The 21205-nt window shown below is 54.4% G+C and overlaps 1 protein-coding gene and 1 long non-coding RNA gene across 2 annotated transcripts; one reads left to right on the top strand and one right to left on the bottom strand.

Moving 5' to 3' along the window:
- Positions 1 to 749: 749 nt before the first annotated feature.
- Positions 750 to 7667, bottom strand: GRPEL1 (GrpE like 1, mitochondrial). Its single transcript, XM_019748204.2, has 4 exons — positions 7521 to 7667; positions 4948 to 5110; positions 3601 to 3682; positions 750 to 2399 (listed from the first exon to the last, which is right to left on the bottom strand). The coding sequence occupies exons 1-4, from the start codon at positions 7619 to 7621 to the stop codon at positions 2053 to 2055; spliced, it is 693 nt and encodes a 230-aa protein (XP_019603763.1). The 5' UTR covers positions 7622 to 7667; the 3' UTR covers positions 750 to 2052.
- A 238-nt stretch (positions 7668 to 7905) lies between these two features.
- On the top strand, positions 7906 to 11897 carry LOC141569015 (uncharacterized). Its single transcript, XR_012492410.1, has 3 exons — positions 7906 to 8144; positions 10287 to 10603; positions 10810 to 11897. It is a non-coding gene; the product is annotated as an uncharacterized LOC141569015 (long non-coding RNA).
- The last annotated feature ends 9308 nt before the right edge of the window (positions 11898 to 21205 follow it).

The following is a 21205-nucleotide window of genomic DNA, read 5'->3' as shown; positions in this document are numbered from 1 at the left end:
ACATGTTTTAGCTCCCCACTTCCGTCAAATCAGTTTTTCCTCCAAACCAGTTGCTTTGTTAAGCAGGAACCCTTCCATGCCCCCTGCCCTCCAAGTAGTGATGCCCCCGAGAAAGGCGCGTCCTCCATGGAGCCCGATGGAGCCGGGCAGTGCAGGCCGTGGTTAGAGCGTGTTGTCCACGCTACGGTATGTCGCGGCTCACTGTGCCAAACCCGGAAACGCCGATGGTTACCAGCTCCAATTCCCAGGCCCTCCCATCGTGGTTATAATGCTGACCGGGGTGCGTGGGAACCTAACCCTTGTTTGTGTCAAGCAGCCTGTGGTAACACTGGTCTTGTTACCGTTTCGCTTGATGTCGCAGAACCTGTTGATGCTAAGTGACGACTCACTGTAGGTAATGAAACGCTTTCCTTTTAGTGGTGACTGGATGACTGACAGGAAGAACGAGCTCACTGCCTAGAAGCTGCCCAGTCTCTAGGGTGGGTGCCTCTGAGCAGCTGCAGCTCTAGGTGAAGAAGGAGGGGTGAGGGGGTGGCCCCTCTCAGGACTTAGATTGGAAAGGGCTTTGCGTAGCTTTTCTCATACCGATGAGCTCCAGGGAGGTGAGATGTACTCACAGCTCCAGCAGAAAAAGCAGAGCTATAACGCCCAGTCGCTTGTTTTCTCAGTGTATTAGGATGGGCTGCCTTTAGTTGTGGGGTGTGTTTTTGACCAAATAATTTAAGGCAACTTAAAAGCAAAGAGAAAAATGTTTTGAAATCGTATAAATTGAAACTTTAATGACGGGAATTTTACCTACATCCTCTAAACTACTAGACTGACCGCCCCAGCTTTTTAATGCAGTAACGGACTTAACAGTATTGATCTTCAGCCCTTGCAGTACCCTTAGCAAAGCAGTGGAAGGTTGTTTTTCCTGTTTTAACAGACACCTTAGTCGCTCCCCTCTTCCTGTCGCCCTAGGAGGGCCCTACACGAGTCACCGTTAGCTTTTGCAGACTGTATGTTCTTGCTGCGGCTCAGTGTTCGCGGGGTCCTTAGGCGGACACGTGTGCCCCCAGCATCAGCCTAGGCACGTGCCAGCCTGTGGCTGCACTAGAGGGAAGTGAACACGTGTGTGCATGGGTGTGCCAAGTTGACAGCTTCAGGATTTGAGCAGAGGATGGGAAAGGTAAGTCATGTTTTCCTTCGTAAGGATCTCACCAAAGGACACAAAATAGTTATCAGAAAGTAGGAAAATAAACATCATAGGGCTTTAATCCTTAAATAAAATTTAAAAATTTAACATTAACATTTACTAAGCATGCAGTCCTCAGATTTTGAGGAAGTCCATCTTACTAGGGAAGACTTTCAGGTCATCAGTAACTAGATGAATGTAAGATTGAAACATTTCTACACACGGATGAAGAGAACGGGGCCAAGTCACTGATTGTGTCAAATTCAGTTACTGGCAAAATAAGGTGGTGAGAAGTGTTAAGGTGTGTCTGCTCATTTCACACCTCCAAGGAGAAGCCCGAAGCTGGTCACTTTTAGCAGCTGGACAGCAGTGATAAATGAACTTCATGCGCTTGACCAGGGCAATTTTTCTTAGCAAGAAAAATGTTGGAACCCTTACCTCCCTTCACTGAATGAAATGTGCTGGGCTAAGTATTCCCGGAGCCTGCCCGCTGCAGCGAGACACAGGCCAGCAAGCCAGACAGCGGGATTCCCGCAGACCTTTTTTTATTCATTGAAAATACTCTGACGTCACCAGAGTTTGAGTGATGTAGCCTTATTCATGGTACTTGAGGGCCCAGTAGTGTCCCGTCAGCCTGTTCTGTACGCATGTGGAACTATTATTAAACGTGTATTAAAACCAACCAACCGTCTCCCGAGTTAGAGTTCGGTAACGCAGCTGTACAGTTGGCTTAATTTTCTGCTTAGCTGCTGCTCACTAACGCTTTCCAGTAAGGTTTGGGAAAAAGTCAAAAGTATCCAGATGAGAAAAAGATGAACCAGCCTTTTAAGATGTAGAGCCAGTGGTTACCCCCAACCCACCAGACCCCTCAGAGGCAGCTAAGCTTCCTTCACCACCCCCACCAGGGCAGGTCTCAGGGTGCGCCCGTGCAGCTTGTACCCCACTTTGTTAACTAGTGCCACCGTGCCTGGCTCTTTCCCCTCCACTGGCGTGTGGAACAGGGCCTCGTGCTCATAGGGGTCGAACTTGGCCCCCAGCGGGTCCAGCCTGAGTAAGCCGTGCTTCGTGAACACCTTCTGGATTTGGACCTCGGTCATCACGAGCCCCTCGTACAGGCTCTTCAGGTGAGGGTTGTCCTCCGTAATCTCTTCTTTCGGAACACACTGTGTCGCCTTCTCCAGAATGTCCGCAACCTCTAGTAAGTCCTTGCAGAAGCTCTGAATGCCTACACGAAGTTAGAGAAGGGCATCATTTGTATCCCGTATCAACCAAGTGGACAACTCAAAATTGTAAGCCCTGTCAATCACTCATCCGTCCTAGATTTCAACGGCTTGGTTGGAAACAAACGTAAAGAACCAAAAGCCTTTCTGGGTTTAGACAGAGCTAATTAGGTATGAAAATCTGCAGAGCCATCTCACCAATGACGCTGCCCCCAACCAGGAGAAACGGCACATTCCAACAGCACACCATCCGCACACGGAACAGCCACTGCGCAGGGACAGGCAGCTGTGCGGGAGTGAGCATGGTGCCTGGGCCACAGCGGGCCATCACTTAGCTGCTGTGTGACCCGGCCAACCCCTGGGTCTCAGCGTCCTCACTTCTAATGGGACCACATCAGCACCTACCACAGCGTAGTCCTGAGGACCGAGGCACAGACAGTAAGTACTCGGAAACGTCAGCAACTACCTGGCAGTGTGGGGTGGAAGTTCCAAGACACCCCCCAGCCTTCACCCTAATCTAATAGATGTAACATTGGAAGTCACTCAAAATTCAAGGCAGTGTTTACATCAACAAAAACTGTGGTTTAAAAAAAATGCTTCTGATGCTGAACGGAAGTGAGGGCTCACGAGAGTGTTCAAACTGGCACCTGGCCCCTGACGGGGAGCCTGAGGTCCTTCACCTCCAACACGGGGTCCCCAAGTCCTCAAACAATAGCCTCAGGTTTAATAAACCCTATGGGGAGGCACCAGCCTTGGCATGGTGCCTTTTCTAGCTTTGTGATGAGTGGCAAGTCATTTAGCCCTTGGATCTCCAGTGTAAACTGGGAAGGACAGTGACAAATGTCCAAAGGTGACAACGCAGGCAGCGTTTTAGCTCTTCAGTGGTGTCCATGTTATTGCCGGTACAGCTAAGGAAATGAACACCAGACAAACTGACCTGCTGGAATCATCTGCAGGGTCACACCACGGTCTCCTTGTGGAAGGACCGGAAGTGCCTCCTTTGAAGGAATCGCATTCACAATGCTAAATGCTACTCACAGCTCCAGTTTTGCTCCTTAGACTCTGCTGACCCACCTTAAAAACGGGCGGGAATGCAGCCCACAGGTCCCGCCCTGGCTGGTCTCGCTGCTTGATACCCACATACACACCCAACTCCAGCCTCCCCTACGGCCTATTTTTCCAGATCAGTATCATGTTTCAAGTTACCATATAATTTTGCCTCTTCCACCAATTTTTGGGTCCTCTGCCGCAAGTTCTCAGTATCTGCCAAAGCTCGCTTATATTTTTCCTAAAAAAAGAAGAAAAAGGAATTTACATGAGTAAAGTATGGAACAAATTCATAGGAAAGCAAATCTGACATAACAAACTCTAAGTCAGAATATAGACATCTACGATGACGTCTGACAGTTTGGACTATTGACAGTGCAGCTTAACAGGCAGAGATAAGTTACACCCGCATCAGTATTTCCAGCGAGTGGGGAATGAGATATGAAGGTGACATGTATTTATGTAGCCCCCAGGGCCATTCTTAGAGTACAGCTATGGAAAGAACAAGAAAAAGCCACGTTCTTGTGCAAGGTTCTGACGGGCTCGTCGCCCCTCCACAGGGACCCATCACTTCCTGGCAGAACCTCCAGCTCCCTGGTCAGGGCCGACCTGCCGTGCTGCCCACACCTTGAGGTTTGGAGAACCACACAGCTGGGCGGCCAGTTCAGGTCTCTAGCCCGTCGAAGAGCTACCAGCTTTGGTCTGTTTACCGCTGCCCAGACACGGCTCAGTTCACACATTGATTGTACAATGCTATCTGCGTTCTGGGACCCTCCCCATTTCTCCCCACGTTTCCCACACTCGCGCACATCTTCTGAGCCTGGGAGTTTCGCATGTGCTGTCTGACGCTGGGGGCCTCGACGCTCCATCTGCTTTCAGGCTTCAGGCAACTTCCGGGCAGTGGGTAAGAGCAAGGACCCCAAGGCTGAAACCCTGGCTCTGGCACTCGGTGGCCTTGGGAAGTTTACTTAACCTTTCTGTGCCTCAGTTTCCTCAGCTGTAAACAGGGTTGTTGTGAGGGTTAATATCTACAAAGACGTTAGAACAGTGTCAGCATGTCCTGTTTGATACTGTCGTTCTTAAATCCTTGGAGAACTAGATTTGTGCTGCTTACGCGTTTTCACATGGAGTAATAACCCACGTTACTAATTCTTCATAAAACAAGCGTGCCGTACACCCACGCCCGTGGCCCCAACCCTAGTCCTGCCTAGGACCTGCTTAACAGCCAACCGAGCAGACTTCATTTGTAAGGACCATTTTAAGTCTCAATTCAACATAAGCTATGTGGCACGTAAAGATGATTCTCATGACAGAACCAGAGCCACACAACACAGGATTTGGGTGCTAGTCCCTTCTTTAGCAGTAACTTGCTACAGGACCCAACTCATCCTTGGACAGACGGCTGAACTCGCCTGGCTTCGGAGGCTGGCCAGACATCCTCTGAAGAACTCACCTGGAGTTGAGCAGACTACGGTTCCTTCCCCACCAGAGCCCGGGCGGCCTTACCATAGTCTCCTTCAGCTGCTCTTCTAACTTGACCTTCTCTTCCATGAGTATCTTCTCTGCAGCGGGAGCGTCTGTCTTCGGTTCATTCTGCCCTGTGTCTTCTTCCAAGTTCTGGCCAGAGTTCTTCTGTTTGGTAGCCGTGCACAGCAGCCGAGGAGAGGGCCTAAAGGAAAGTGCACATGCTAGGAATTAACTTGGTTTGTCTGTTAAAGTCAGAGGCACGAGTTTGGAAATTTGAGATGATGTACAGAAGCTATTTATTGACTAAAAATCTGCACATGAGCCAAAACTAGTACATCAGTGTGCCAGGGCTGAGGTACCAACCTCCCCCTCCTCTCTGCAACCTCAGCACCTCCTGAGTTACAGTCCTCGAGACCCCCCCTGCGCACGGAGGGAGCGCTGTTCCCGGCAGAGGCCCAGTGCTGGTGCCGACTACAAAGACTGACAGGGCAGGGCTCCCGGCCACAGGGTACTGACCGCCACGCATAAAGGTACCCACACACCAAACTACAATGTGGGGTTGGAGTGACAGGAGAGGAGCCATGTGCTTTGGGAGGCTCGGAGCAGGAGAAGATGTCTAGCTTTTGGGAAACAAAGACCATGGAAGGCTTTGTGCGGGGGGGCTCTGAAGGACAGATAAGTTACACACAAGGAGTCAGCAGACGACACAGTCACTTCAGGAATAGAGAACCGCTCGGACAAAGGCTCGGAGGTAGGGAAGCATGGGCTTTGTACAGGGAAAGACAAAGAGCTCTCCAACTAAGCCAGGAAGTGACTTAAGATATTCTCCAATCTGATCCCCTTATGAAAAAGGGTAAGTGATAAGCCCGAGGTCACAAAGCTATTAATACATGACAGAACAGCCTTAAAATACACAAAATAGCCAGATTTCTTCACCAGGCCCAGTGGAGCTCTTCTTAGTTATGCCACAGTCCAATCTGAAAATAAACTAGTACATTCGGTTTTCTGCCCAGATTAGAGAAAACTGCCTCAGTGAACAGGAAAGCCATCAGGACAGAATAAATGTACAAGGATGTTTGCAGCAGCACTGTAACTGTAGTACAGTGCTCAGCTGGAAACAGAAGACATGGAGTGAACTGTTGCTTCCACAATCTGAACACTGTGCAGCAAGCAATACAATTTACAGAAACACACAGAATATGAGCCCACTTGCGTAAAGACCAGAAATCCTGTGTATGTATGTATATGTGGTCTTAGGCCTGTAGGACAGGGATAGAATTCCTTAGTCTGGTGACGGGTAGGGAGCAATAACCTTTCACTGGGTTTTTATTTTTCTGATTTCAAAAAGCGAATCATCTGAAAACTGGGTGTGCTGTTGTGAAGCCCGTTTTATTTTCTAGTTGTTCTGACCCCTGGGTGTGAGTCACAGCTGTTGTGCAGGTCAGCTCCACTCTGCAGACCTGTTCCAGTAGCTGAGGGCTGGGGAGCAGCTGGGGAGCAGCGCAGTGCAGGGGTGGATGCAAAAGGGCTGAGTCCGGGCCCCCTGTGGTTTACAGGGAGAGCAAGTGAGTCTCAGAGAGCTTAGTTACTCCAAAGGCCATGACTACAATTCAACTTTCTTGATTTCCCCATTTGAGCCTTTTCCCACAAAACCCGTTCTCAGAGACAGAAGTTAATGCCGACTGGTTATCTCTTTTCTAGCAATTAACTCCAGATACAAAGCCACAAATTACTTGGGCAAAAAACCTTTTTACTCAGGTATTCCAGGTGGGTTACGGCTCTTTTGTTCCCATATTTTGTTTTACACGACTTATTAGGCGAACAATCCCACTTTAATCCCCTTTCACTCTGCAATCTCCGCCTTGCCTGCCTGGGCTCCCCCTTCACGTGAGTGAGGAAAAGGCAAGGTTTGCTCTGCCCAGCTTCTACCCAATGTTTGCCCCGAAGCAGCTCCTCTAATAAGTAACTTGGTTCTGGGCAGTTCCTCCAACACACAAGATACTAAGTACTTGCCAAAATAACTTACGAGGTAGAACTTTCAAAAAGCACAAGCCACAGGTTAAAAAGAAAAAGAGGGAAAAAAACAAGGTGAGGGCACTGACTCTTGTGACTCTCTGTGGAGTCACTGAACTTGTCTAAAAACTTCCTCTCCCCACGGAGGGACAGGCTCCGTTGCACTTCTGACCTCGGACTCCGGAAAAGGCGAAGGTGGAGAAATAACTCGGGCCGAGTGGAAAAAGCCCGTGGACCGCAGACGGGAGGGAGCCCTGGTGCCACAGACGCTCCGGGCGAGCGCCGACGGGGACCAGTCTTACGCGGCCCGAGCGCACGCGCCTGGTTGTGCTGCCGGCCTGGCCCGGTGCGCGCGCGCGTGGGGGCTGTGCACGGGCCCAGGGACACGCGCGCGGGGACCAGCGCAGGCCCCGGGCACACGGGGCACCGTCCTTGCCATCGCAGGCCCGCCAGCAGGGCAGTGCCAGGAAGCCCAGCCGCGGGGCATGCCCCCGTCGGGTGTCCGCGGCCCACGACGTCCCGCTCCCGGGCCAGACCCGCACAGGGCGGCCCTGAGGGCCGCACCCCTCTTCAGCCCAGCGCAGCCGGGAGCCCCTTACCTAAGAGACAACGCCAAAGCAGGGAGGCTTCGCCGCGCCAGCCTCACACACCGACCCGCCATGACTGCCACCTGCGTCGGCCCTGTGCACGTACTGGGCATGCGCAAAGGTCTCTAGCCCAGCCCCTCAAGGGCTGGACAACTCGCGCAGACTCTGTGCCTACTTCCCGCCCAACTACTTCCTCACAACCAATCCGCGACCGATCTTCCTCTGATGGACGGACAGTAATCACCAATAATGTGGGCTATGGAGGGTGGGCGGGGTCTGAAGCTGTCCGGAGACCCAGAAGGTGAAGAGGTGAAAGTTGAAGGGAACAGTGGGAGGAGACCCTCGCGGGGGGCGTGGTCAAGGGAAAAACCAATGGGGAGGAAGTATGGGGGTGGGGCGGGCGCCGGAAGTGCGCCAGATCCCGGCGGACGGGAGTGAGTTGCGGGTTTTCTGTTCTAAATGCCTATTTCACATTTCGTGCCGCCCTTTGCTCTCGTAGTCAACGTGAGGCCCGGGCGGTCATCTGCCCGGTTCTCCTTACAGCCCCAGCTCCTGGCGCGGTGCCGGGCACGGAGCGCTCAGTGCTCGTTAAATGCAAGTAGCTTAAGGGCAAAACACATCAACATGCACCTGCAGGTACGTTAGAAACCGATGGTTAAAACCGGTTTGGGAGGCTCCCCTCCCTCATGTTGTTTCGTGGTCTGGGTGACGACCGGGGAGAGGGAGCAAGGCGCGGTGGTTAGCGGACTCCATCGCTATCCGTGAGTTTTATTAAAACAACAACAAAACCCAGGAAGCAAATGTGACAATGTCAGCCGTGTTGATGTTGGATGACTGGGTGTATGTTGGCTTTCTTTGCACTTCTCTGTCACCTTCAGTTTTCTCAGACTAAAACACAAAAGCTAACAAAAGAACAGCACCTAGGAGAACTTTGGGAACACAGCTAAAGCTCATAAATCCGACAAAGGTCAGTGCTACGATACGCGTGCCACGAAGAAGCTGAGGAGCTGAAGAGAAGGTGCCGTTGGTTCTCTCCCCTTGTGGCTGTCCCTCCCGTGAGGCCCCCGAGCCGTGGCCGGGCTCCTGCTTCAGTGATGCCTGGCTTGCTGTCCTGTCTGCCGCCATTGAGGGCTGGGACCTGTGGTCTCCCAAGTGCCTGATCACTTTGTGGGGAATTAAACCTCCATTATTTCGTTTTGTTCCCAGTACAGCATTCGTAATGTTGCATGAGTACCTACTACGTGCCAGGTAGGACTGTCTGAGGATAAAAGAGCTGAAAAGACATAATTGAAGGGAATGTGTGGACCTTATTTGGATCTGCTAGAACCAACTAAAGACATTTGTGAAATGGTGGGGGAAATTTTAATAGAAACAGAATTAGATACTCATGTGTTATTGAAACTTCTCTTAGGAAGAGATAATGGCCTGGTGGTTAGGTAAAAATGTCCTAATCGTTTGGAGATGTAAGTGGAAGTATTTACAGTAAATTGCCACAGTGTCTGGAATTTGCTTTGTAAAACTCCCATTAAAAAAAAAAGAGGCCAGGAGAAACAGAAGTGGCAAAATGTTGATAACGGTTTAAGGTGGATGAAGAATACTGTGCAAGTTACGATATTTTCTTTTGTTTGAAATTTTCTGTAATAAAATTGAAAACAATATGTCACGTTTCTCTTTGGCTATGAACTTGGACAAGTCACTTACTTGCTCTGAGCCCTGATCTGCTCACCTATAAACCTGGGATCATGTCATTTATTGTGAGGTTTAAAGGAAACAAAAATGCATTTCCTGACTTTTCTTGGGGCTCAGAGGAAATCAGTTGGGCATCCTGCCGTGAATAGCTCACGGTGCAGCCTGGGGAATCAGCAGGGATTTCAGCCGCTGTGTCCTGAGTCAGACAAGCACTGGGCGTGGTTGCCACGCTGGGTGCAGTGATCCATGGGTCAGTGCAGGTCGGCCACGAAGCCCACCTTGGATCCCTAGATTCTGTCCAAAACGGGATTTCCCTGAAGAGGCCTGCGTGTGCTGCCACCTCGTGGCCACATTGGGAATTGCTCCAAAGAGAACTGGGGTAGGTGTACAGAGGCGACATTGTTCCACTGGGTTCATTCCTTGAGGTCTGGAACTTCATTACCTCCGTGCAAGTCATCTCCACGAGGAGATGAAGCTACCTGCATGGGAGTCTCCCACACATGGATCCAAACATGATTCCAGACAAGTCAGCCCGCGGAACGCATTCACAGCAAAGGGCATGGCGTGGCCTGGGCAGGGGTGCATGAACAGCAAGCTAGATGGCATGTGGTAGCCCCAGTAAGGATGGGGGTGGCATTTAAAAAGAAAAACGTCCTCGGGAGGGAGACGCTTGTGCAGATGGCTGTACAGCCTGCTGGCCGTGTGTGACGCTCAGCAGCTGAGCGCGTGCTGGCGGGTGCCAGGGTCTGTGCAGCTGGCCCCTGTGGATCCGCCCACAGGGCAGTGAGGAGGGGCCCAGCCAGCTTAGGCGACTTGCTCAAGGTCACGCAGGCAGAAAAAGACAGAGTGTTTCCATGTTTTCCCCGAGTGATCCCAGCTTCCACGTGCCCGTCAGGGCTGAAGCCAGAAGCCGCGTGCGCCTGTCCATCCTGGAGTGTGGCTGATGCCACAAGCTGCATTTTATTATTATCTCTTAGCAAAGGCATGGATTTTGATCCTTTTATCCAACTCTGACATAGGTGAAAAACCAAGCATGGGCCTGGGGTGTGGTAGGCAGAAGTGTAAAGATGCCCCCCTCTGCTTATTCAGTCAGGCTCCTCCGACAGGCTTTGCAGATGCAGTGGAAGTCCCATGGCCACTTGGCCTTAATGGAGGTTATCTGGGAGGCCTGACCTTGGTGAGCCCTTGAAACGCAGAGTGTTTCCTCCAGCAAGCCAAGTCAGAGAGCTTCGAAGCACCCAAAAGACTCAGGTCACCACCGCTGGTTTGCCGGTGGAGGGGTCATGTGAGAAGGCTCGCGGGCGGCCTCTGGGAGCAGAGAATGGCTGACCGCCGGCAAGGAATCGGGGACCTCTGACCTGCTGTTGCCAGGAGCTGGACTCCGCCAGCAACCTGATGAGCCCCAGGTAAGAGCCCGGCCCGCCGGCACCTCGTCTCTGTGAGGCCCCAGGGGAGACCCCAGCCTGGGCCCACAGCCACATCGTTGTCCCCTGAGGTGGGCATTGCTTGTGTTCTCTCCATTGTATTTGACCATTATTTTGGATCTCAGAGCACTACCTCACTGCTGTTCCTGTCGTCATGTCTCATGCTTCACCCACTTTGTTGGTTTCAGTGCTACAGGTGATACCCCTGAACCCACCACCCTGAGGAAACCAAGGTTCCCAGGTGGACAGACCTCCCTGGAAGAAGGTCCTGACAACCCGGCAGCCAATTTCCCCACCACTCCTCGCTAGATGCAGGCTCCAAACTGAGAGGGACATTCTTGGTAAGAAAACGCCACCAGAAGGGGCCGCAGATGTTCACGTTGAAATTCCTGCACAAAGAGCCAGTTTCCTGTGTTCACTCAGCCCTCTCCCCGAGAGCCTTGGAAGGACAGCTGTGGATGCCAGGTGTGGCCCAGGCGCCTGCCCTGGGCACCATCATGTCTTCCCACAGCGGTGGCGTAAGGGTGGCCTTGGGTCACCTGCAGGATGGGGAAGGAGAGAGGAGGCAGCCAAGTCCTCTAAGCCCGAGGAGAGCCTCTTCGAAAGCCTGTGGACATGAGAGAGAATTGGACTCTCAGGCTGTTTCAGGTTTTCATCACAAGCGCACTGTGGTTCAAACGCTCCTGTGAGGAGCTCGAATTGGTCATTAGCCAGAGAAGAGTCAGAGCTCAGAGAAGCAGTGTGTGTGAGCACGGGGTCCACGCCTGGCCACACTCCCCTTCCCGATGCTCCAGCCGGCTCGGGCGCGGAGGGTCCCCCGTGAATAGGTACTTGGGCAACCCCAGCCGGCTGCTGGAGGCGCCTGGGGCCATCTCTGTCCGCGGTTCCCTGGGTTGCATTCCTCTAGCATGGGGAGCTCTCTACCTGCCCAGGCCTGGTGGCCCTGGCCGGGCACTGTGGGCACTGGAGGACGTCTCAGTTCCTGGGGAGACCAGAAAACAGACAGACAGTGGACACCCAGCCAGGAAGGTTTTACACACCATCCACGCTCTGGGCTCTGACCGAGGCCTACAGAGAAAGAGCTAGAAGAATGCAGCCTGTGAGGTCGCCCAAGGGTCGGGAGGCTGACTGGTCCAGCAGCAGCAACTAAATTGTTAACCAGGAAAATGTCTGCAGTCGTCCCCCACCCTCAGGCCTGTCTTGTCCCCATGGCTGTGAGGGTGACTCAGGTCCAAGAGGGGCTGCAGCCCGCCTCTCCCCGCCCCCTCTGCCTGTTTCTTATTAAAGCTATAAGGGATGAGTAACAGAAACACCTTGAGAATTTCCAGGGCCTGCGTGGAGCTGCCAAGAAACCGCAGAAGCTGGGAAACACACGGTTGGAATGACCCCTCGGCCCAGCCAAGGGGTTCTGAGGGAGTGTCATCCTCTCCCTCCCTCCCTGCCTCCCGATGCCCCTCCAGAGGCAGAACCCTGCCCCCAGGAAGGACCACGGTGGGCACTGAGGCCATTCTCAGTGCGTACGTGCATGCAGAGCTGGCCGGCTTTTCCCTGAGGCGGCTGGGGAAGGAATATGGACACCAGAGGAGACTCATCTTTTCCAGACCCTGGGCCAACATGTGTGCTGCCCCCCAAGGTCTGACTGCCGGGGCAGAAACTGCTGTTACGGGGCTGGGAAGTGAGGGGAGGCGGGCAGAGGCCCACAGGCCGTCCGAGAGTCCTGGGTGGAGAACCCTGGCCAGCTCGTGCAGGCAGGAGCCCTGGGCTGCAGCCATTGTCCCTGCTGGTCCTTTATAGCCGGGCGGGGTTGTCTTCCACCCTCCCTCCTTCCTCCAGCACATAGTAGGCGGCTAAGAGCATGTGCTCTGGCGTGGGACGGCTCTCGAGGCAACCCTAGTCTGTCACACCCTGAGCCTTACATCCTTAGCTCTAGATGGTGTCATAGTTCCCAGCTCGGCTAAGCTATGCTGCCGTGACCAAGGGCTGTCACCCCAAGCAGAGGCTTGAGACAAAGGCTTATTTGCTCAAATCCCATGCCCCTCACGGGCTGCTGAGGGCCCTGCAACAAGTCTTTCTCATCTGAGAGGGCGCGCTCCCCAGAAGCCCAGAAGCCGGCCTCGACAGAAAGCTTTGTACCAAGCAGTTTATCTGGGAGATGAGCCCGGGAAGTGCCAGTGGCTAAATGGAGGAGGAGAGGGCGGGGAGGGAGCTAGCGGAGCACGACCAGGGCTGCCTGCAGATGGTACACAGCTGCCATGCCAGGGGGCCACAGCCAGGGGCAGGAAGCTGGGGTCGTCCATCACTGGCTGGGGCTGACTCCAGAGGTGACAACGCCCCGCACGTCTGCCTGCTCTGCACAGAAACAGGCCACGCGCCCAGAGACAGTTGGGGGCCGAGGGAAGGAAGGCCGAGCTGCCTCACTCTGGACCCAGGCGCGTGGGGAGCCTGCTCCCAGGAACGCTGCCAAAGTCTCACAGAAGAGGCTGAGAAGTCCTGCCCTGGGTGTGAAGCTTCTGTCGGGAAGAGCCCCACGCTGCTGTGTGTCATTGGCCGAGGCCAGGGGACAAGCCCCTGAGTTCTCCAAGGTAAGGAGCACTCCACTCACGGGGATGGAGGGACGAAGAGAAAGCAAGTAGCTTACTGTCTGGTGCCAAGTAGGAGGTAAGTGAATGCAGGTTTCTTTTTTTTGCATTAATTAAGCAAACATTTCTGAGCCCCTTTGTGGGACCAGGCGTGGAGCCAGTCGCTGCTCTCTGAGCTGGGGGGACAGCCTGTCTGCAGGTCTCTGCAGTGGTGGACAAGCTGCCTCTGAGTTCTGTACTCTGGAACCCCCAGGGGGAAGTCACAGGAATCCTCCCAGAGGAGAGATGTGGGGGGGGGCTTTGAAGGGTGGCTAAAAGCTCTCCCAGGGGAGAAGAGCATCTAATAAACAAGCCAGCCTTGCTTGTGAGGTAAAATGCTGTCGTAACAGCTCACGAATGTGTAGAACGCCTAGAACATTGCAGTTTACAACAGTATTTCACATACAAAATTGCATTTAAATGTTGACACAGCTCTTTGTGGTAAATACTATTATCCCCATTTTAGGGTAAAACTGAGACTCAGGCGAAGTCCATTTCCCAGGGTGACACAGTTGGAGGGGATCTAGGATTTGAACGTGGGTCTCAACGGCACGCGTCTCCTACAGGGGTGTCTGCCTCAGTAACTGTGTGACTTTGAACAGTGGCCTTTTCCCTCTGAGGCTCAGTGTTTCATCTATCAGTGGGAACAGACATCCTGCCGGGCCTGGCCCATGTCGCAGAGGGACGAGGAGCCCTCTGCTGGCACCCCAGCCCCGACTCCCTCAGCACAGCCGGCGTCACAAAATGCCACAGACGGGGGCTCAGCACACGGTGACGTGCTTGCAGTGACAGCAGGAGTCCGAGACCAGGGAGCCAGCGCTCAGGTGCCGGTGGGGTTCTCCTCCTGCGTGACAGTGGCCGCCTTGCTGTGGCCTCTCTCCCTTTTAGAAGGGCACCAGTCCCCTCATGGCTTCACCCAAACCTCGCCGCCTCCCAGAGGCCCTGCCTCCACGTGCCAGCCCACTGGGGTTAGGGCTTCAAGATGAGAATGGGGGTGCGCACAGACATTCAGCCCATAGCAGGCCCTGGCTTTCGGGGCTCAGTACGAATGCCAGGCCCCTGAGTGAGTGCTGTGCCTGCCTTGTAGCTCTTGTTGGCTCACCCGAGTCAGGTGCTGGTGGGAAGCGCATGAGACCTTTCCTGTATTGGTGAAGATGGGGCGTAGAAAGTTGCAGCCAGAGCCTGCTGTGGGACGCGGAGAACTGTGTGCAGTATGGTCACCGAGAAGCCGCCAGAGTGGCCCGGCCTCACGGCCACTGTCCTGGTGGCCTGGGATGCTCCATCTGCCTCGGTCTCTCACCTCTAACCCACCTCGCACGCCGTAGCCAGTCCTCTTTCTAAATGGTAGACCTGACCTTGGCAATCACCTGCGCAAGCCTGTCATGCCCCCACCCATTGCTTTTAGGGTGAGATATCTCTGCTCAGCCTGAGTTACAGGGCGCTGCCTGGGCTGGCCTCGTTTTCCTCCTGGAGTCACATCTTCCCTGCCTCACTCCCTAAACGCCAGGTGCGTGGCAAGGCTTTTGGCTCTGGACCCTGCTCTGCTCTGGGCTCTGTCTGAAAACTCGCCCCCCCCTTTGCATCCCCCCATGTCAGGGCCCACTGCTGTCTCTGTGCATTGGCTCTTGGGGGTCCTGCATGCCCAGGAGAGGAGGTACAGGGATGGGGGTGGGGGCCTCGGAGCTGGGCTGCCTCGGTTCAAATCCCAGCTCTACCACACCCAACCCCCAGACCTCGTTCCTCAGCCTCTGCTCCTGTGAAAAGGAGACTTTCTGGCCCCCACACATCCCGACAGGGAGGTTGTGAGGGGTAAGTGGGGGCTAGGCACCCAGTCTCTCCTGAGTCAGTACAGTGCCGACAGTCGTCCCCCTGACCTCCCCCCTCCCCCACATTTATTTAAGCACAGATTTCAATTTTGTGTGAGGTGCTCCAGGCTCCCTGCCCTCATGCTGTGGTCTCACGGTGCGGCAAATCACAGAGATGTCATTCCAGTTCTCTTCTGCGCAGGCTCCAAAGGTAGTGTGATGGTACAGGTGTGAAAGGACCGTGACAGGTGAGAGGAACTGCATGGGAATGAGGAAATGTGGGTGCTGAGCTGGCCCTGGGCTCTGTCGGCAAGTCATTGTTTTCTAGTTGGACAATGACCTACATTTTATCGATGTCCCTTCTTCTCTAAAGCGGGCTGATGTGTATCGCCCGGGGCGTTTTGGAGACCAAATCAAAGAGCGGCTGTATAAGGTCTCCGTAAACACAAAAGCCACCTTTTGATTTACAAAATCCTACCTTCCCACGTAAATGACATTTTCTTGTTTAAACATTTTTTTTAAATTGCAAAACTGAAATGTGTGTGTTGAAAAAAGTTGAGCCCTGCACAAGTTGATAAAGCGTGAAGAGCTTCTCTCGGAAGCCCCAGATGGACCTCCGGTCAGGTGACATGTGCTGTAAGTGCAGAAACATCATCGAAGGTGACAAGGCTCGGCCCAGCCCCACTGCCGCGCACCGCACGGATGTGATGGCCCAGCGGCAAGTCACAGGTGCTCTCCTCTGTGGGGGGTGAGCTCCTCTCCGCCTCACTGGGCCCTGCGCTGGCAGTAGACGGCAGGTCCCAAGGCTGATGTCCCCAGGGTGCTGAGATGTCACAGGAAGGAGCAATGCCCTCCCCTCCAGCCCGCCCCCGTTGCCCTCTAAGATGTCAGCCCAGGAGCTGGGCTGAGAGGACAGCGCACTTTCACTCACTGTTTGTTAAGTGAATGATGTGGGCGCCAAGCAATCCCCTGAGACTCGGCATAGCACTGGGGGATGTGATTAAATTCCAAGAACGCTTTCTTGGGTAATTTTATAGGCAACGCTTACAGGGAAATGGGCTTCTGCTAGATTGCAGCTTTCAGTTGTTCCCCACACATCGGCTCCGTTCCCCTGGTTGTTTTATCAATGAACATCTCAGGAATCTCTTCCAGGCAATTGTGTCATCGTGGGGACCCTGTAAGCTTTCCGCCTCCTGGGTTCGCCCCTCCATCCCGCCCCTCCCAGGTTCGTCAGTCTCTGTGCCTTTGAGTTGGGGTCTTGGACCCTGAGGCAAGCCCTCCCCTCAAGGTTGCAGGACGTGTGGATCAGAGAGAGAGGCTGTGTGGGGAGGAAGAGCCAGATGACCTTTGTCTCACTGGCTGTAGTCGCTCGGATGTGTCCTCTGCGGGAGGTTGGCGATGCAGGCATCACCTTGAAGTGTGTGAGCACAAAAGGGAGTGTTTGGGGAAATGAACTTGGCACTGACGTGGCTGAGTGGGGTTTTTATGGAGTGTCTCCTGCTTTGGGGCCCTGCTGCACTTTCTGCTGACCAGCAGGTTTCTGTCCAGGCCCGTTTCCCTCCATCTGGTCCACACCTCCTTCCAGATCGGGGTCCAGGAACCAGCCCTTCTGGACATTTAAGTTAAAACCCAGAGGTTTCCAGCCAGCAGCCAGCCTGGGGCCACGGAGGGGCTTTTATTTGGAAGGGGGAGCTGTTCTCAGAACAGTGGACGAGCTGAAAGGCGGTGTCGCAGGGTCACTTTGGAGCTGGAAGGCCCTGCACACACACCAGCCCCCTAATCCCCGTGCCCCCATGCCAGGGAGACAGCACATCTGCTTTTTGGTTTGTCCGGCATCCCTGATGTGTGGGAACTCATCCACCCGCCCACGTGATTCCAGTGGGGCTTTTAGTTGAGGAGCCGTGATGTCCCTGCCACAGGGCGGGCACAGGACCCCGACAGGCAGGTCAGCGCGCCCTGTACCCTGCATGCCGTGATTGGGCCAAGCCTGAGCTCAGGACTAAAGCAGGGCCCAGGCTCCCTGTCCTGTCCTAAGATGTGGCTGCTGAGGCTCAGAGAGGTTATGTGACCTGCCTTAGGGCACACAGCTGGACTAGGATCAGGGAGGCCCCCAAGGCTGTGGCACCTACAGGGGAAGGCAGGAGGCTGAACCCTGGGGCCACGAAGAGGGAGGGAATGGTGGAGTTCTGACCCTGGCCTGAGAAGGGCTCAGGCTGGGAAATGGGGGTGGCAGTGGGACCCCCAAACATGGCCAGAACCTGCAGTCAGAGACAGGCAGCTAGCTGGGCAGCCACGAGAGGCCATGGAGGGTTTGGGCTGTGTTGGGATTGCTGGAGCGGAGCGATGGCCTGGGGAGTCTGCTGGACTCATGGCCAGGCCCACGTCCCTGCACGGTGTGGGGGGAGCCCGTGGAGAGGGGCTCAGTGTGAGAAGGGGGGCTACCCCACCCCATGTCATCAGAAGGGAGAGAAACTGCTGCTTGGTGTGTCCACAGAAGGGCCTCTGGGCCCTGGCCAGGACGTCCTGGCAGTGGGATGGGCTGAGGTGAGCAGGCAAGCATGTGGGGAAGAGGGTGTGTGTGTACGTGTGTGAGTGCACGCACGTGTGTGTGCGGCTGTGTGTGTGTGTGCAGGTATGTATGTGTGTGTGTGCATGTAAGTGTGTGTGCCTGTGTGTGCACGTGTGTGCCTGTGTGTGCAGGTATGTATGTGTGAGTGTGCGTATTTGTGTGTGGGCACACGTGTGTGTGTGCCTGTGTGTGTGCACATGCATGTGTGCATGTGCCCGTCCCCTCCCACGTAGGGTCCCCAGAGCCTCTGGGTGTCTGCTGGGAGCAGCGTCCAGCACAGATGACCCTGTCTTGGGGCTCTGACTGTGAAGAATGGAGTTGCCATTACACGCAGCAAAATGAAATCTTGACTGAAGCAGGTTTGGGGGCCCAGAAGTGGACACCATCAATAAGAAAACCCAAAATGTGGGCTTAGCTGAACGGAAAAGGGAGGGAGGGTGACGTTAAGTGCAGTCCCATCGCAGGGTGGGAAGCTGGTGACGTGTTATGCGGTGGTGAGATATTTTATGTACCTGTCCTCTGCTGTGCTTTGGGACGGAGACCACGTGCTGTCTGAGGTTGTGGTTTGAGGGACATGGAGGGAAAGTTCAGAATACTGGCATGTGCTGGTTCCCTGGGGCTTTCAGAAACGTCCCACAGCAGACGTGTGAACTGAGACCAGAGCCAGCCCATCTATCAGGAGAGACGGCACAGAGCTCAGCGCCATGTGACGGAGAGGTGGGGCTGGCAGTCTGCGCTGACCAGCTGTCCTCCAACTTAGGGCCTTCAGTCAGCTGTATCAGTCAGCTACTGCTGCAAAATGCTGCGTAACAAACTACCTCAAACCAGGTGGCTTCTTACAGGAAGTACTTATTTTGTCACTCATGGCTGCAGCGAGTCTGGCTAAGGTGGTGGGTCAGGAAGACTTGGTTCCAGGTCTACTCCATGTGTCTCATTCCGGGGCCCAGGCTCAAGGTGGGTCACCAGAGCACAAGAGGCCACGTCTCATAACACAGATGTTAAGGCCTCTGTTCACAGCACATCCTCTAGCACGCCACTGCCCCAAGCCCGAGTTGGTGGGCCAGAGAAGCATCCTTCACACACGCTTTTTACGTGTCGTCTCCACTGGGCTGGGCGCTTCTCCAGGCCTGTGTATGAGTGTCGTGTGGTCCCAGTGCCAGTGAAGACTGGGTGCCGAGTCTTTGAAGCCCCGAGCCAGCCCCCTCCGGCCAGCTGATTGCCTGTTCCTGCCCTTTCCAGCAGCTGGGTCTGTCCTCAAGACCTTCCATCAGGGCGTCTCTAACCGAGTAACATCTCTCCCCGCTGCCTTGCTGGTTGCTCTTAGTCCCGCTGAGCCAACGACCATTCCGTTTGGAAGCCAGTTCACTTTCCTGCTGCAGGGGTAGTTTGTCGCAGAGGTGGGAAGTCCTTTGCCCTAGAACAGAGTGGCACCTTGCACCTCGCAGGTGCTTTGTCCATGACGGCTAGCTGAAAGGCGCACTGGGACCTCAAGGGTCATCTAGTTCAAGCACCGCCAACGGCATGCGCAACAGGACCAGGATGCTTGCGTGTAGCGGGCACCGGTGCCCTCCCTTTCCTTCTGTTGGTGGCGCCCCTCCAGAGAAGAACCCTTTCCAGGCCTCCTGTCTCCCTCTTCCTTCTCTGCCCCTGCCCTGTCAGTCCCCCCGACCTCCTGGGCCCCTTTCCCTCCTGGAGACTGTGTGCCTCCCTCCTGGGGCATCATTTCTCCTGAATGCCAGGAGCCTAAGGGAACGAGTTTGCCAAAAATGTAGGCTTGAGACTGGAGATGTGTTTTCGAGAGGGAAGAGAATGTTTAAATCTTGGCCTAAGAGTTTTGTTCCCAGGAGACAATGAATACCAGCTCTTCCTTTGAGTTGAGTTGGAGAGATTCATCCAGACCTTGAAGGGACTCCTTTTTGACCTGTGGCCTTGCCCTCCTGGCTGCTTACCTCTGTGCCTTAGTTCGTTTTCCTCACTTTCTGGGAAAGGCCTATCCCTGCTCTAAACCCCCTGCTCTTAATCACCCTTCAGCGCCCAGTGAAAATGCCTCCTACTCCATGCAGTCTCCCTGGTCACTCCAACCTCTCCCTGTGCTCTGTGCTCACACAGTGAGGAACAAGGGAGTGAACCTGGCCTGAAAGCCCTGGGTTCAAGTCCAGGCCCTGCCAGCTGTGGGAGCTTGAGCAAGTCCTCCAGCACCCCTGAGCCTCAGCTTCCTACCTGCATGAGGGGGATGGTGAGGGCAGCACTTATCTGGGGGTGACTAAGAGAATGGAACCTCTGCCCCAGAGTGCCTGGTCCTTGTGGGCAGCAGGAATTGTTACTTCTCCATGTCTGTCCCTGGGTGTCTACAAAAGCCTCGTGAGGCCTATGCCCTGTGCAAACTGCTTAGGCTGCAGGAGAGGTTTGAGCTTTCCTGGCAGCCCCTCAGTGCAGCTGCCGGCAGAGCGGTACAGTGGGTGACCTCTGTCTCCCAGGCCAGCACCTAAGATCTGCCCTGTGGACCCCGAGATCCTGACAAAGTTTCCCTTTCTCGCTCACTGCTCCCGCATGGCTCCGATACCCCTTCAGCTTCCTTTATCACACGGGCAAAGGTGGCGATCTGGCAAGACTTTACTTAGATTACCGTGGCACAGAAAGATGGAGAGTCATATCAGCCTTGGCAGCCGTGAGACGAGCCAGCCCTAAAGCGAGTGACCTGGCCCCTGGGTTCTCAGAACTACAGAAACACTTGCTGACCCGTGGAGGCGTCTCCCTTCCTGGAGCAGCGTGGGGACTTTGGCAGGATGGGCGCTGGGTGCTAGCCCACTGGGAGATGGCAGAGTGCAGTTGAAAAAGCCTGGGTTTGGTGTCTGAGTTCCTGCTATGCCCCTGACTGGCTGGGGCCCCAGGCCTCCCATCTGGAAAAGAATAATCTCTTCCCTCAGAGGGAGCTGTGTGGCTTAGCTGAGATGGTGTGAGGACCTGACTGGCCCATGGGAGGAGTTCAGAGGATGCCAGAGCCCCCCCTCCAGGGCCCCTAAACATAGCACCAGGGCAAACGCCCTAAAATGTGAATTTCAGTAAGTGACTTGGTCAAAATGTCCTGACCACGAATAAAGTCAACATTCTTCTGCGTGGCATTCAAGCCCATCCAGGCTCTGACCCCTGCTTTGTTCTTGCACTGTGACCAGCGGTGTCCCACCCAAGGGGGGTGGGAAACTCTTGGAGCTCCAGCCGCTGCCCTACCTCGTCTGTCATTCCCATCTCCAAACACACTCCCCTGTTCCTGTCTCGGCACCTTTGCTCAGTGGCAGACTCTCCATCAGTAACCGAAATCAGTTCTGGCTGATTTAACCAGCAGAAAAATTTGCTAACGAAGAGAGTGAGGCATCATGGAATTGCTGGAGAACTAGGCTGGGAGGTAGTTGAAAGTAACAGCTGAAAGTAATAGCAAACATGAAAGTAACTGCAAACCCAACTCAGAATGAGTAAAAGCACCAGGAAAGTCACAGTCCCTGTACCAGGCTGAAGGGCAGGGCAGGGCAGCCCAGGGGGGTTAACTCCGGGACTCCATGATGGACACCGAGGACCCAAGTCTCTCCGCCTCTGC

This window comes from Rhinolophus sinicus, linkage group LG02, assembly GCF_036562045.2.
Source record: "Rhinolophus sinicus isolate RSC01 linkage group LG02, ASM3656204v1, whole genome shotgun sequence".
NCBI lineage: Eukaryota > Metazoa > Chordata > Mammalia > Chiroptera > Rhinolophidae > Rhinolophus > Rhinolophus sinicus.
The sequence above is the reverse complement of the archived record's forward strand: the minus strand, read 5'-3'. Positions and strand labels throughout refer to the sequence as shown.